We start from the raw sequence: 13,181 nt of genomic DNA, 5'->3' as shown, positions 1-13,181 counted from the left end.
CATAATTTCTTTGGTTTTATTTTTTCTCTGTGAGTTATATTTTTTAGATAATGCCATTACACCCTAACAGAGTATGACAATTTAATACAGTTAGAGAAGAACTAAAACTGGGATATATTATATTGTTCAAAGCCAAGTTTCTCTCAGTTTCCCCCCCTATCTTGAAAATAAAGTTCTCTATCCTGCTAGCTATTACTGTTATGTACCTATGGCACAGAGTACCTTTAAGTACCCTGAGACATAGACAGTGGCATCAAGTGCACCCTCATCAAGTTTGTGGATGACACCGAGCTGAGTGGTGTGGTTGACACACCTGAGGGACAGGATGCCATCCAGAGGGACCTGGACAAGCTCAAGAGGTGGCCCCATGCGAACCTCATGAAGTGCGACAAGGTCAGGTGCAAGGTGGTAAAGCTGTGGGTGTTCTTAAACATAAATGGAACATAATCCTCTTTTTTCAGTTTTGATGATTGGTCTTAAACAGAATTCCTTGAAATACGGTTTTATAATATGAAAGGATGAGATTTGCATCCTTACTAATACTTGACTATAATTAAATAAATATTTATGTCAGGTAGTTGAGATCTGATTTTATGTATAGTCATATTTTAAGCAGTAGTGTTGTGTAGTGTGAACTATCTGTGATTTCAAGAATTCCTGTAGAATTGAGCAGCCAGGAGACTGCAGTGGGGCCACCAGCGGTGTTGGATGGGAGAGTCCTTCAGAGAACAGGAATGGAAACTAGAGGCTCCACAGCTTCACACACAAATGACCGATTATTTCTACAGGGTATTGTAACAACCTAATGAAACTGCCGAGAACTGGCAGCTGTATGCAGAGCTGTCTTTAAAGCAAAAACCACTAGTTGTGTTAGCACCATACCTCAGGATCAGGTCTGCAGAACTGATGGTGATCGTCTGGTTACCTGCCCTTTATGACCAGCTGTTGAGTCTGGGTGCTGAGTCTGTTAAGATCCTCTACATTTAAAGTATAGGCAGTTCTGTCTTAGAGACTTGCCATGTGTTCATCCACCTCTTTTTGAAGGAAATTCAGGTCTGAAGGCACTCTGGCTGTTATTGCAGTCCAAAAAGCTCTAGGTTGAAAAAAGAAAAAAAATAATTAAAACCAGCAAACCCTTTAGTGCTAACAGTAGTTTTGTGTGGAGGACCAGTGGTAGTACTAGTAGTAGTTTTAGTTTTACCAATGTAAGACAAGTACTATTCATTCTGTCAGTGATTTTTTAGTTTCAGATGTTAGCTTTTGGTCTTCAAAAGCAAAGTGAATTTGTCTGCCTGAAGAAGATGATGAGGACAGAGACTTCTAATTTGCAGCTAGGTATTTCCTGTTTAAGAAGAAAGTGGAGTTCATGGTGGTACATTAGGAGAGAAGAAAGTGGAAGACGATATAAAAATGATCATGTTCCTTACTGTGGTTAGATTGTGCTTGGTAAATATCCATAGTGACGATGCATGTGTTGAACAGGGATATTTCAAGTCTGAAATTTTTACTTTATCGATTTATTGGGGCTGAACTGCTCTCAGGAACTTCTTCCCTGTATCTCTGTGTTCTCTCCAGACATGGGAGGATCTTGTGTGAATGACATCAATTTGTCAGCCGTACTCTCATATCTGTTTAAACTCGTGCAGTGAGTAGCTGTCTCCCATATCACATAACTGTTTTGAATACTTAAAGTTGCTCAACTCAGTCAATAGCGGTTTTTTTGGGTTTTTTTCAGCCTTTTGACAGCACCAGGTTCTTCCATGTAATTACAATGACCCGCTCAGGTTTCTGAGACTTCCCCTTGGGTATCACTGCTGTGGTCTAATAGATCTTGAAATGAGTCTGAAATATTGAAAGCAGAGTGGCCTTTCCTTTGTTCATTTCATCCCATTACTTCAAGTAGTATTTCCCCACTCCTCACCAAAAAAGATAAAGTGATTCCTCCAAGGAGAAGACAGAGTGTGAGGAGCTATAGAAGTCATCTGGGACTAGAGGTGTTATGTAGATATAAGATGTTGCTGATGGTTGTTTTAAATAATTTAGCATCATCATGGATTTGTATTTAGATGTTAGGCTGGTCTGATTAAATAAATAAGTACAATAAGTTATCCAGGGAGAATTTATTTTCTCGTCTTCCTTGGTAATCTTAGAGATGGCGAATTCTTGAGAATGACTTTGTTCACTGGCATTGTCTCCAAACAAGCTTTATCTCTAGGAACAATTGGTCCCTTTATGCCCGTCAGAATCTATCACAAAACAAACCTGATTCATTTTCCTAACCAAAGAAATGTTTTGTACGAGGGCAAACTCAAATCTCCCTTTAAATCTCTAGTGAGAACAAAATAAAGAACTAAGCTATGTTCATAGAAGATATGCACTGCTTTTTTGAGGGAACTTTGGAACTGTTTCATTTTTTTTCCTTGGTTTAAGTCTCATAAGAGGTTATAATTTGTGAAAGTACCTTGCTTAAAAAAAAAAAAAAAAGGAAAAAAAAAGATATCTTGATCATCTTCATGTAAAAGGGTATTTTATTTTAAATGCTCAATTTGAGCATGGAACAAATTGATGAAATTGTAGTACAAAACCTTTAATGCATTAGAATGATTACATTTGGAAATCATTATGTATACAAGTAGTTATTACAGAAATAACCTCCTTTGTCAAGTATTCTTGGCATGGAAGTAATCAGCATCTTATCCCATTAATTGTTTGAGAACTCTGAGATCTTTAATGAGTTTTTTTACAGAAGGGTTTCAGTCAAATGCAAATGATTCGTTGAAGCACTTAATCATAAGACAAATAGTGATTCTTCAGTAAGTTTTTTTATTCACTGTAATAAATGTAGCATGTTAACTGTAGATACACAGCTAACCATTTTTCAGTTACTTTTCTCACAGCATTTTTCTTTAAAGATTCATTGTTAGTCAGAAAGTCATGATGGCTGCATTGAGAAAGAAAATGCTTGACAGATGTCAAGAAATCTGTGTCTGATATAGCTTCAAATAGATTTTTTCCCTTTGAGTGTTTGAAAAATGAATATATTTCTTCTGGTCGATAGAGACATATTTTTTTCAACAGATATTGACAATCAAATATCATCCTTTTTTCACAGGTCTGATTACAACAACATCAAGAAAATTGGATCGGGAACAGCAAGCAGAGCATTTTTTGGAGGTAAGATTAAGCGGAACATATATGTTAAAAGGTTAAGTGTTTTTTGCAGTTTAAAATACCTTCTTTCTTTTCTAGGAGACTGGTATTCTCCTTTCTCTCAGTGTATGATAGACTCGCACAGAGCTGGGAATTGCCTGGTTATACAGAAGAAATAATACATTTTGTGATTTACAAGCACAGGAAAAAAATGAACAAATTCGCACAACATTTGTTTTCCACCTCTAATCTACTTCGGTTGAATCTTTTATTGTAGGCCTTACATTTTATTTGTGACAGAAGTTTAACATATCCAGAGAAAAAGGGGTTGGTTTTGTTTTTGTGTTTTGTTTGTGGGGGGTTTTGGTTGGTTTTGGTTTTCTGTTTGGTGGTGGTGGTTTGCTTTGGTTTTGTTGTTTTGGTTTGCTTTGCTTTGCTTTGCTTTGGTTTCTTGATGTTTTGTTTTTTTGTTGTTGTTGTTTTGGTTTTTTGTTGGGGGGACTGGTTGCTTGGTTGGGTTTTTTTTGATTGGTGGAATCACCCCAACCCTGTTACAATTTTCAGTCTCAGAGGTTAAATGTGTTTAAAGTTTTGGATCTCACAGACAAACTATTAATTTGGATGAAAGCAAACTTTAACCTTGCTCACATTCACTGCGTCGTGAGAATCGATGAGTAATTTCTTAGCTTTCACTTACTGGGACTATCAATGACAATTTTCAAGTTAAAAATTGCCCTCCAAATAAGGTGTCTAAACCATTCCCTTGGTCCTTAGATGAATGTTTCTCTCCATAAGTAGCTCACATATGTTGGATGTGGAGTGATATACTTATAAACTACTGGTTTTACTACATGTGTTTTCTGTCACATTGCTGTACACCATGCTATGTTTTTTTTTCCCTTTGGGTAGAAGAGCATTGAGTCTGTTCTCTTGCCTATTTGTGAACTAAGGACTTCTTGATTCATGTTGGTACAAGTAAAAAAGAACCATGTTGTCCCACATAATCAATCATTCCTACTATATATTTTAGGAAATTCCCTTCAAACCCATACAAGTTAAAAAACATCTGGACAAAATAGTTCCCAATGCAACCACTATCTTGCAGCAAAATGTAGTGAAATATACTTGTGCATATTCCACGGTTATTTTAGTTAGTGCAGAACATGGGAGAGAAGGATTAATTTATTACTATACAAGTTTGTGAGTTTTTTTTCCCTTTCCTTGATAATTCACTGTAGATTCTTACATATTCCAGGCCATAAATAACTGGAGGGAAATAAAAGGATTTTCCACTTTTTAGGATTTATTAAGTTGGAAAGTTAGTAAAGCAATCATGTGTTCCAATAACTGCAAGCTTTCCAGTTTATACTGTCAGAGAAGATCACAAACGGAATGAAATTGGCATTGATTTTGAAATATATTGATGAGAATCTTAGGTCGGTAAGTCTCTTTTGCATTTATGTGTTTGCCTCAGAGACCTCAGTGAAACTTGCCAAATTCACATTTGCCAGAGGATTCCCATACAGATGGGGAAGTGTTACTATTAATAGTAAAAAGAAAAATAATCACTTATAGGGATTAGGCTTTAATCATCAATACAAGTTAACATATTCCTTCTCTTGCTCGAAAAAATAACCACCTGTAAGATTGTGAGGACTGAAGATGCATTAGAGAGAAATTGGTGTCCTAGGGTGTCAATGTGGAGTGGAGGGGTGTCCTGGAGAAGTGGGGAGAGGACCACACTGTTGTAAAACCCACCTGGGAATGGTGTGTGGGAAGGACAATTGGTCTCTGCTGGGGACACAGCCCTGACGGCCAAATCGCCCCTTTGAGCTGCTGATGAACCATGGACCTCTCGGGAGGCACCTTCCCAGGGACCAGGGTGAGTAATCTGCTGGGGATCCAGACCCAGGTTGGACAACTGTGCTCGTTCTTGTGGCACATTCAGAAGACATTTTCTGAAGCGCCTGACTGTCTCTGTGTGTAATTAACCCCCTGGGGAGGCCTTAATTGCCAAGACAACCGTGGTCTCCCAGTAGTACAGTATTTCCCTTCTGGCTCCATTTCATACCCTTCTCCCAGCGGTCTGTCTGGTGTAAAAGACAGCAAACTTGGCTCTGTTTGAAAAGCTCTGATTAGTGCTCGACCTGGCAACCCCTGCTCCCCTTTGCCCAGTGCGTGTGTGAGAGGCACTGACAGACCTTTCCTAGGTACAACTTTTTAATTATTTTTAATAAGCCTGTCATTTCCCTACCTGAATTTGACAGGGATGCTATCCCCATACCAGCCAGTACTTACTGAGCAAATTCCATTAGTGACAGTGTTTCCACCTTTTTCACCAAAGCTGTTAGGAAAATGAGGTGAAATAAGACGGCAGGTGTTAGTCATAGTAGTTGTATGTAGTGCCAGTGCTTGTCTCCACACCACTGCCCATAATAGCTTAGAGTGACTCTTCTGGAGTCACCTGTCCCTGTCGATACCGGAGGAAACACGAGTTGCCAGCAAGGACTGGATGTGTATTTTTAAAGCTGCCGTGCACGGGAAAAGTGAATCTAAGTGACTCCCCTTGTAACTGCATGAGAAGACTGTTGCAAAGTAAGTACTGAGCTCAGGTCACCCCTGCGTCTCTTCTTTCTTCCCCCTTTAATTATCTTCTTTGGATGTATGGACCTGTGTCCTCATGACTTCTTAATGGTACCCAAGGCCACTGTCACAGGACTTGCACTCACCAAAGAGATTGTTCCAAAGTGAGCACAGAAACTTGTCTAGACCCTGGGTTAAAAGATGCATCAGAAAGTCAGAAATGGGCTCCCCTTTATAATAACTGAAATTGGTTTTTGTTTTGGAGACATTGGGGAGCTCATTTTTTTTGTTTGGGTCATTTTGGAAGTAGAAAGATCTACCAGATCTTTCACTGAATGTGGCATTGTCAGTGGTATTTTTTTCTTCAGCTCCCAAATTGAGGGGTTAATTTTTTCGACACATTTGTAATGCCTTGCAGGGCTGCAGGTCTTATTCTGCGCTTGTTATCAGGTAGAATTTTCCTTCTTAGATTTAAATTGGATGTCACTGGATTTCATACAGTATGGTCTCTTGCTTTAGTGAATTCTTGCTAATGGAATGTTTCTGCCTGAAATAGGAGGAAGATGATCACTTGATTACATTTCTATCTCACATGAAGCAAGCCAAAATATATATTTTTTTCATTTCACAGACTTTATTAAAGATTCTGTAATTGAGACGAAGTATTTAGATATCCATTTGAAACAAGAAAGGTAATTCTGAGAGTTACCTGCTTGTTTTGCAAGTAAATGAAAGTAGTGATGAATTTCCCAGTGAAGTGCAATTACAGGTTTCAGGTGATCTGTCTTTATTCTCCTTCAATAATTGGACACATCATCCTCTTCTTCTTTCCTTCTTTTATTTGCTTCTTCTAGGTATGTGTTGTCTTCTAATAATCTCTGTGTTATCACTTAACTCTGTCTGCTCTTGTATTATGCAAATTGACTAAAAAGGAGCAGCTAGAAGTGGAGGATATTGGTGGAATTTGAGGTATGGAAAAACACAGAAAATAGTCTGGCTGCTTTTTTCTGCCCACATTTTTTGTAGACGCTTCCTAATCTTGGTCTGACAGCTTTACAAACTCTTGTGATTTTGCTGCGTGATTTTATGCAAACAGCTGCTGGAGCGATGGAGGTCTGGTAATAAGTGTAAAACATAAACCATTTCACGCAGGATCTGCCTCCTTGTGTTGTGCCAGCTGATTCTGAGATGTCCAGAATATGAATAACTCCTGGTTTGCTCTCCAGTGTACATGTGCAAATTGGCAATAGAGGATTGTTGAATCCAGGCTACAGCTCATTGACTTGCGCGTTCAGCCTGGAAAGTGGATCTGAGCTCCTGCTTTCTCACCCTGAACACACTGCTGCAGAAGCTGGGTTACTTACGCCTCCAACCACAGAAAGACTCTGCAAAACACATGTACTGCTGGGGAGTTCCATTTGCTGCGAATTGCTGGGGAAAGACCTGTATTTAGCAAAAGAATTAGCCAAAAGAGTTGCAGGATTCATTGTGCAGTTCAAGCAACGGTCTTTGAAACTTTATGATTGAAGAGATAAATTGTCTGTGGTGAGAGGTGACCTCTTCATCCTCTTGCTAACAGTATATAATAAGTTGGTGCTTTTAAAGTGCTGAGGCTATTTAGTCTCTCCTTGATGAGCACATGTGGTACAGGCTCTTAAGTCATTTAGCCAGTTTTGAAGAATGGTATCCATAGTATCTGTCTGTTCTCCAAACTGTGTTTAAATTTACCACTGTAGATTCATTCAGAAGTTATCTTTTAACATCTGTTATGGTGGAAAACTTGTCTATTCAAAGCCTCTCTAAAGAATAAAAATAGTTGCTGATGAGCACGGTCAGAACTTTAAATCTCTTGAAGAGTTACAAAGCAACTTTTAAAAGTTTTTAAAAATACTGTTAAAACAGCCTTAGCCTTTCAAGGTCTGAGTCATGAACCATAATTAATGAGGAGGAGAAGTGGTAGAAGAGCGTTGGCTTAGGACAGCTAATTTTTACCCAACTGAGTGCTATCAGAATAGGAACAGTGACTATAAAGTGCGTTACTTTTGTCACAAATCAGTATATACAAACGATTTTGGTCTTCCTGCTGTGATGCTTGAGCGCAGCTCTGAGAAGGATGTCAGTAACAGTGCAAGGGGCTGTGATGAAGATAAATTGATAAATCCGATGTGTCAAAATACATGGGCTGAATGAAGCCTATTGGTTTCTGTTTACTGTAAGTACACTAACAGGGTACAATAAACTGTGTTACATGGGATGTATTTATATGCAGTAATTAGAGGGAAGCATAGTAATCTGCTGTAATTGTAGCCTTCAAAAGAATTCAAATTTCCACTCATTTAATGGGAAGCGTTAATTGTGAGGGGAATTTTGATGGAGGGACTCTCATTTTATTCCATTGAAATTTGGTAGGGGATATCACAGGGAAAATTGGGAGTGGGAGCTTTATGGCCACAGTTTACAGGAGAGAGCATTTCAAGTCTTGAAAAGCAGCATTTTAAAATGGCTCTGCCTCTCAGTTCTTCCCACAAATACCGTGCTGGTGGTTCAGCATTGGACCGGTGCTGCGTTCCCTGCCATCCTCCTCTTTTCCTCCATCATCTCCCACGCAAAAACTTAACAGATTTCACCTTGTTTTGCTTTTGGGCCTGTTCATTCGGGCTGCAGCCCGTGCTGGTGGTGATGTCTTTTGTGAGAAACCACAGCGTCTTCTGAAGAACATAGGCAGCTGTGTGGCAATATGCTCATGTATATTTTTTACGGGAGAAGCACAAAAGCTGAAGTTCATTGAGTTTATGTAGCTGAATAGTGCTCTGCAGAACACTGATTGCTTAAATCCTGGATTACGAATCTGTGTAAGCATTTGTTTCATGGATCTTTAGCATTGCCCACATTTGGCAGGGAAAGCTGCATTTTTCCTCAGTGACATACTGGTGATGGGGTAAAAACGAGGCAGTGTGTCTGATTAAACATTTTGTCTGAGGTTTAAATGGTTCCAAAGGCACATGCCTTTTCCTTTTTAACACTGAAGCCTATCAGATGATGCAAGGGAAATTAAAAAGAAAAAAAATAGGTAAACAGCTTGAGCTTAAAAATTATTACTGGCTCTGCTTGCTGGAGATAAAATAACTGGGTTTTTAATTCAAGGACACCTGAAAGGATTTTTAGAAGAAGAGTAAGTATGTAGAGGCAACTTTCTAAAAAGACAATGAAAGCTATATTATGCTGTCAGCTTCAAATGGCAATGCATTGTACTTGAACATCAAACTTGAAAGTTGGGTGGGGGGAAAGAAGGGACAACAGGAAAGAAAGGGAAAGAAGGGAAGAAAGATGAAAAAGAAAAGAAAGGGGTGAAAATAAAGGGTTCCAGATAAAACAAAAAGTCACATTCATCTCATACTGCCCCTCCATGGGTTTCTGAGCAGAAGTGGCCAGGTCGGTGTGGTGGTAGATCTAATTGAGACCCAGGTTCCTGGAGTACAAGGCACACACTGAGCTCGCTCATCCCACACTGCAGATTTCCATCCTGCGCCCTGTGTTCTTTCAGGAGTTATTATTCTGCACCAGCTTTCTAGAGATGCACGGGCTGCCCTTGCTCCCCTTCCCCTCACAATTACTGTTTTCTTTTTCCATCAAGTTGCTATTTTCAGAAGTAACCAACAACTTTCCAAAGGCAGGAGATGACCGGAGGTTAAAACTCTCTTTCGGAGACAGATTTGCATTTGACATTGCACACTGCTTCTCATGTGTATTCAGGCAGAAAGTCTTACACAGCAAAATATGGGAAAAGTCCTGGTGTGAATCATCTGTCTGCACTGATAAGTGGTCTCCTCGGTTAGACTGTTGTCTCTAACTAATGTGATCCAATAAGATGAAATATTATCAAGTGCATTGCTGAAAATATTATTATTTTGGTTGTTAACTGAGTGGCCTCTGTGCAAAATATATGAACAGGAATTTTAAACTGCAAAATAATTAAGGCATGGTGTTTTTACGGATTACTCCCTTTTCTTTGATTATTGCAAATTTCAATAGCCCCCAGATGTCGCTTTATTTTAGATAGTGAATTGAGAAGTAACACAGACAACAAAGCCTAAGCATCGGGAAAACTGAGTTTAATAACACTTTTCTTCATGCATGTGGAATTTTAATTTTGTTTTCTTATTAAATAAGAAAAACTACTCATAAAATTATAACATTACAAAATAAGTTTGAATTGAAAATAATATATATTTAAATTCCTTAATATTCTGTGTTAAATTCAGGTAGCCAATGGGAAATGTACATACAATTCTGATGATATAATATATACCGAAGGCAAGGGGCAAGAATGGGTTTTCAGATAACGAATAGTAGCAGTGACCCTCAGCTCACTGCAGATATTCAATGAAATACCAATAGCCTTGAGAGACTGGATGTGGAAAGAATGTCTATGACATTTCCACAAAATTTGTAGACTCTAAGTCAACCCTGAGGATGCTCTGTTTGCTTTTTTGGTTGATTTCAGTCTTAATTTTTTTAGAAACTATTCATCTAATTCTTTTAACTCTCTCAAGACTAGATTGTTTCTCTTAAAAATGTTTTGCACACAGTAACACAAATATGATGTCAAGGAGAAATATACTACTGAGAGCTCAATTAGTGCATAATTTATATCCAAGTATCTGATTCTGTCCTCTCTTGGAGAGTGTTTAAACTGTCCAGCTAGTCTGATCCTGTATGGAAGTTCTCACATGGCAGCATTTTAATCCAGCGTTAACAATCTCACACTTGTTTGGTTAATCCATTCTATTGATTCAGGATACCAATAGTAATGAAGAAAAGCAATTGTCTTCTCTACATTTAATGAACTTCCCAAAGCAAAAATCTTTGTAACTCAATATGCAAAGCTTTGGTTTTTGTTTTGTTGTGTTTTCCTTAGCAATTTCAGAAATGAGTCAAATAGTTTGTAGACTTTCTGCAGATGTATTGTAAGCTTATATAAATTTATTTGGGTGTTAAAATAAAAAATCACAACTCATTTATTATTTAGTCCCTCCTTAACTCATGGAAGAGATCTGATTTTCCTAGTTCATCGATGTATACAGTGACAGATTCACCATCTTCAGTGGAATACTGCCCCAAGTATTTTTGTCCACAGGATCACATTCCACCAGACATTGAGTCTGCTAGAAATGGGCAGGGAACAAAAGATTTTATGATTCATGTTTAAAAACCTGTTAGCCATTTAGATGAAAATTTGACCTGATATAAAGGTACTGATGATTTTGCAAGTACTAATTCAGGTTCATATTTTGAAGAGCAGTGGCAAGATCAGAGTTGTGCGAGGCTGGGGCTTTGGTTCACACACTTCTTCCTACCACCGCTGTTGTGTCTCATTAGAAACATCACATTTCTGATTGCCTAGAGCTTTGCCTTAGCTAAGGAGTGATTTGCATATTTCCAGAGTTTGCAGAGGAGGAGGAGATTGTTTTACAGATTTCATAAATCACTGACCTGAACTGCTGGGTCATGAAATGAAGAAATGAAAATCCACAAAGCACAGTGCTGTCGGCTTTTTCATGCTGGCCATCAAATGCCTCTTTTAGGATTTTCTTTGGGGATCTACATCCATCCAGCAGCAGGTCTTATCTCTAAGCACCTCATCACATGCAAGAATGGAAGGAGATATTCAACATATATAGGCTTCATGTGCTGTCCTTTCAGGCATTTCCCACCTCTTTTAAAGGCGTAACAGAGAAAGTGGAATTGTGCCAGGAAGCAAATCCGACCCATGGGCTGCCACCCTGCAAGGACCTGAGCATCTCCTGGGAGCCTAGAGGTGTATCAGCATTTCCTTGACCCTCTGAATCTAATTAAAATCTCCCTGGACTTAGCATCTTGCAGTTGTGAAGTCAAATAGTACAAAAAAGCAACCTTTCGGTTAACTAGCCTTAAGTTAAGACATATGTGATGACACTACGGAGAGGGGAAAGTCAAGTTCCTTTGCTTACCTTGAGTGGTGCGATTAGTCTGGCTTCAGTAGCAACGATTTTCTTGAACTTATCCCTGATAATCCCCAGGATGAGAGAATTAAACATCCGCACCCATGGATGTGTTTCCTCAGATATATCTGGAAATGGGTGGCTGAAGACATGAGAGAAAAGCAATTTCAACACCTGTTTCTTTTTCTCTGTTTGCAGAACTACGAGATGGCAGAGCATTAGATCAATGCAAATGGGATGGAAAAGTATTATTAAAACACCAGACATTATTGTGTGGTTTGCAAATTAGGTCTGCACCCATGTGTTAAGTGCTGTTGAAACAAAGAGGGATATATTAATGGTCTTCCTTCTCGTTTTATAAATCATTCCTCATGCTAAGCTTGTGTAGGCAAATTCTGTGGTTAATCTATACCAAGTTCTTCTTTTCTGTCAGGATTTAGGAGTTCGGTCTAATGTTGCTTTCTCACTGAGGGATTAGCTCCCAGATTAGCTCAGGGTTAACAGCTTTTTTCTTCATTGTATGTTTCTTAAGATCTGTATCTCTCTTTTTTATAAATGGGAGCCCACCTACGAGGCCCAAATTGGTCAGATATACTCTTTCAGGATGTCTCTTTTGCTGGGCTCCATGCTCAGCGAGACAAAGAGTCATTGTGAAGGGCACACTGCTTTGCTTAAATCTTCACATTTGTTTTATGAATGCACCAATGTTTTAATCTTCTGCAGAAGCAGCAGGAAATCTTTCACATGATTTGAATCTATTTTAGATGTACAGAGCCTTTATGTTATCTGAAGCATGTCTGCTTTAGTGCTATATCATGTTTTCTGTAGCATTCGCAATACCCATCAGCTGCCAGACTGTTAATTTATGCCTGTAAGAGTTGGAGCACACACACATTTTGTGGAGGTCTCAGTTTCCTGCCTTCCTGGCTAAGACCAAGCTAAGTGTTACATTTAAGGCAGAGAAGCATCTTCCTCAGTTAGGAATACTTTGCATCTGTACTAAAATCCTTTCTGGGCATAGAAAATCCTAGTGTGCCTTTTAATTAATCCATCATTTAGAAACATGCCCTTATACAAGTTTTGCATCCATTTGTCCATTCTCCCAGGGTGATCTGTACTCAGCTGTTCAGAAGTCATGCTTGTTATCTCTAAAAAAAGTTAATTCTGGGATATTTTCGCAGTGAATTCACTTGCCACCACCATTTATATGCACCAAAGCCAACCACCCTGCAATTCGCCATGTAGGGATCCCAGCACCAAATCTCCAGTTCCTTTGAATGGAATGGATTTGGGGCTGGTTTGAGATGTGCCCTTTGATCACAGGCTGTTGCAGTGCCCACAGAGTCTGACTGGAGATGATTCCCAGGACACTCACAGCTTCAGTGGTCCCTTCCACAGATCATCTGAGCCCCCCCAACAACTCTTTCCTTTTGCAAGTTGTATTAGATTTTACTATCATCTTCCCTA

At 38.9% G+C, this 13,181-nt stretch overlaps 1 protein-coding gene across 4 annotated transcripts in view; it reads left to right on the top strand.

Annotated features, from left to right (window-relative positions):
- Window positions 1–13,181, top strand: part of FAT3 (FAT atypical cadherin 3) — a gene marked incomplete at its 5' end in the record, with an annotated part of 320,867 nt that overhangs the window by 188,334 nt on the left and 119,352 nt on the right. For all 4 annotated transcript variants that reach the window (XM_080342231.1, XM_080342229.1, XM_080342230.1 and 1 more), the window contains one exon: window positions 3,113–3,174. In XM_080342231.1, coding sequence (XP_080198357.1) covers window positions 3,113–3,174 — 62 coding nt within the window. The remainder of the gene's footprint in view (window positions 1–3,112; window positions 3,175–13,181) is intronic.

This window comes from Nesoenas mayeri (assembly GCF_963082525.1).
Source record: "Nesoenas mayeri genome assembly, chromosome: 1".
Taxonomy (NCBI): domain Eukaryota; kingdom Metazoa; phylum Chordata; class Aves; order Columbiformes; family Columbidae; genus Nesoenas; species Nesoenas mayeri.
The sequence above is the reverse complement of the archived record's forward strand: the minus strand, read 5'-3'. Positions and strand labels throughout refer to the sequence as shown.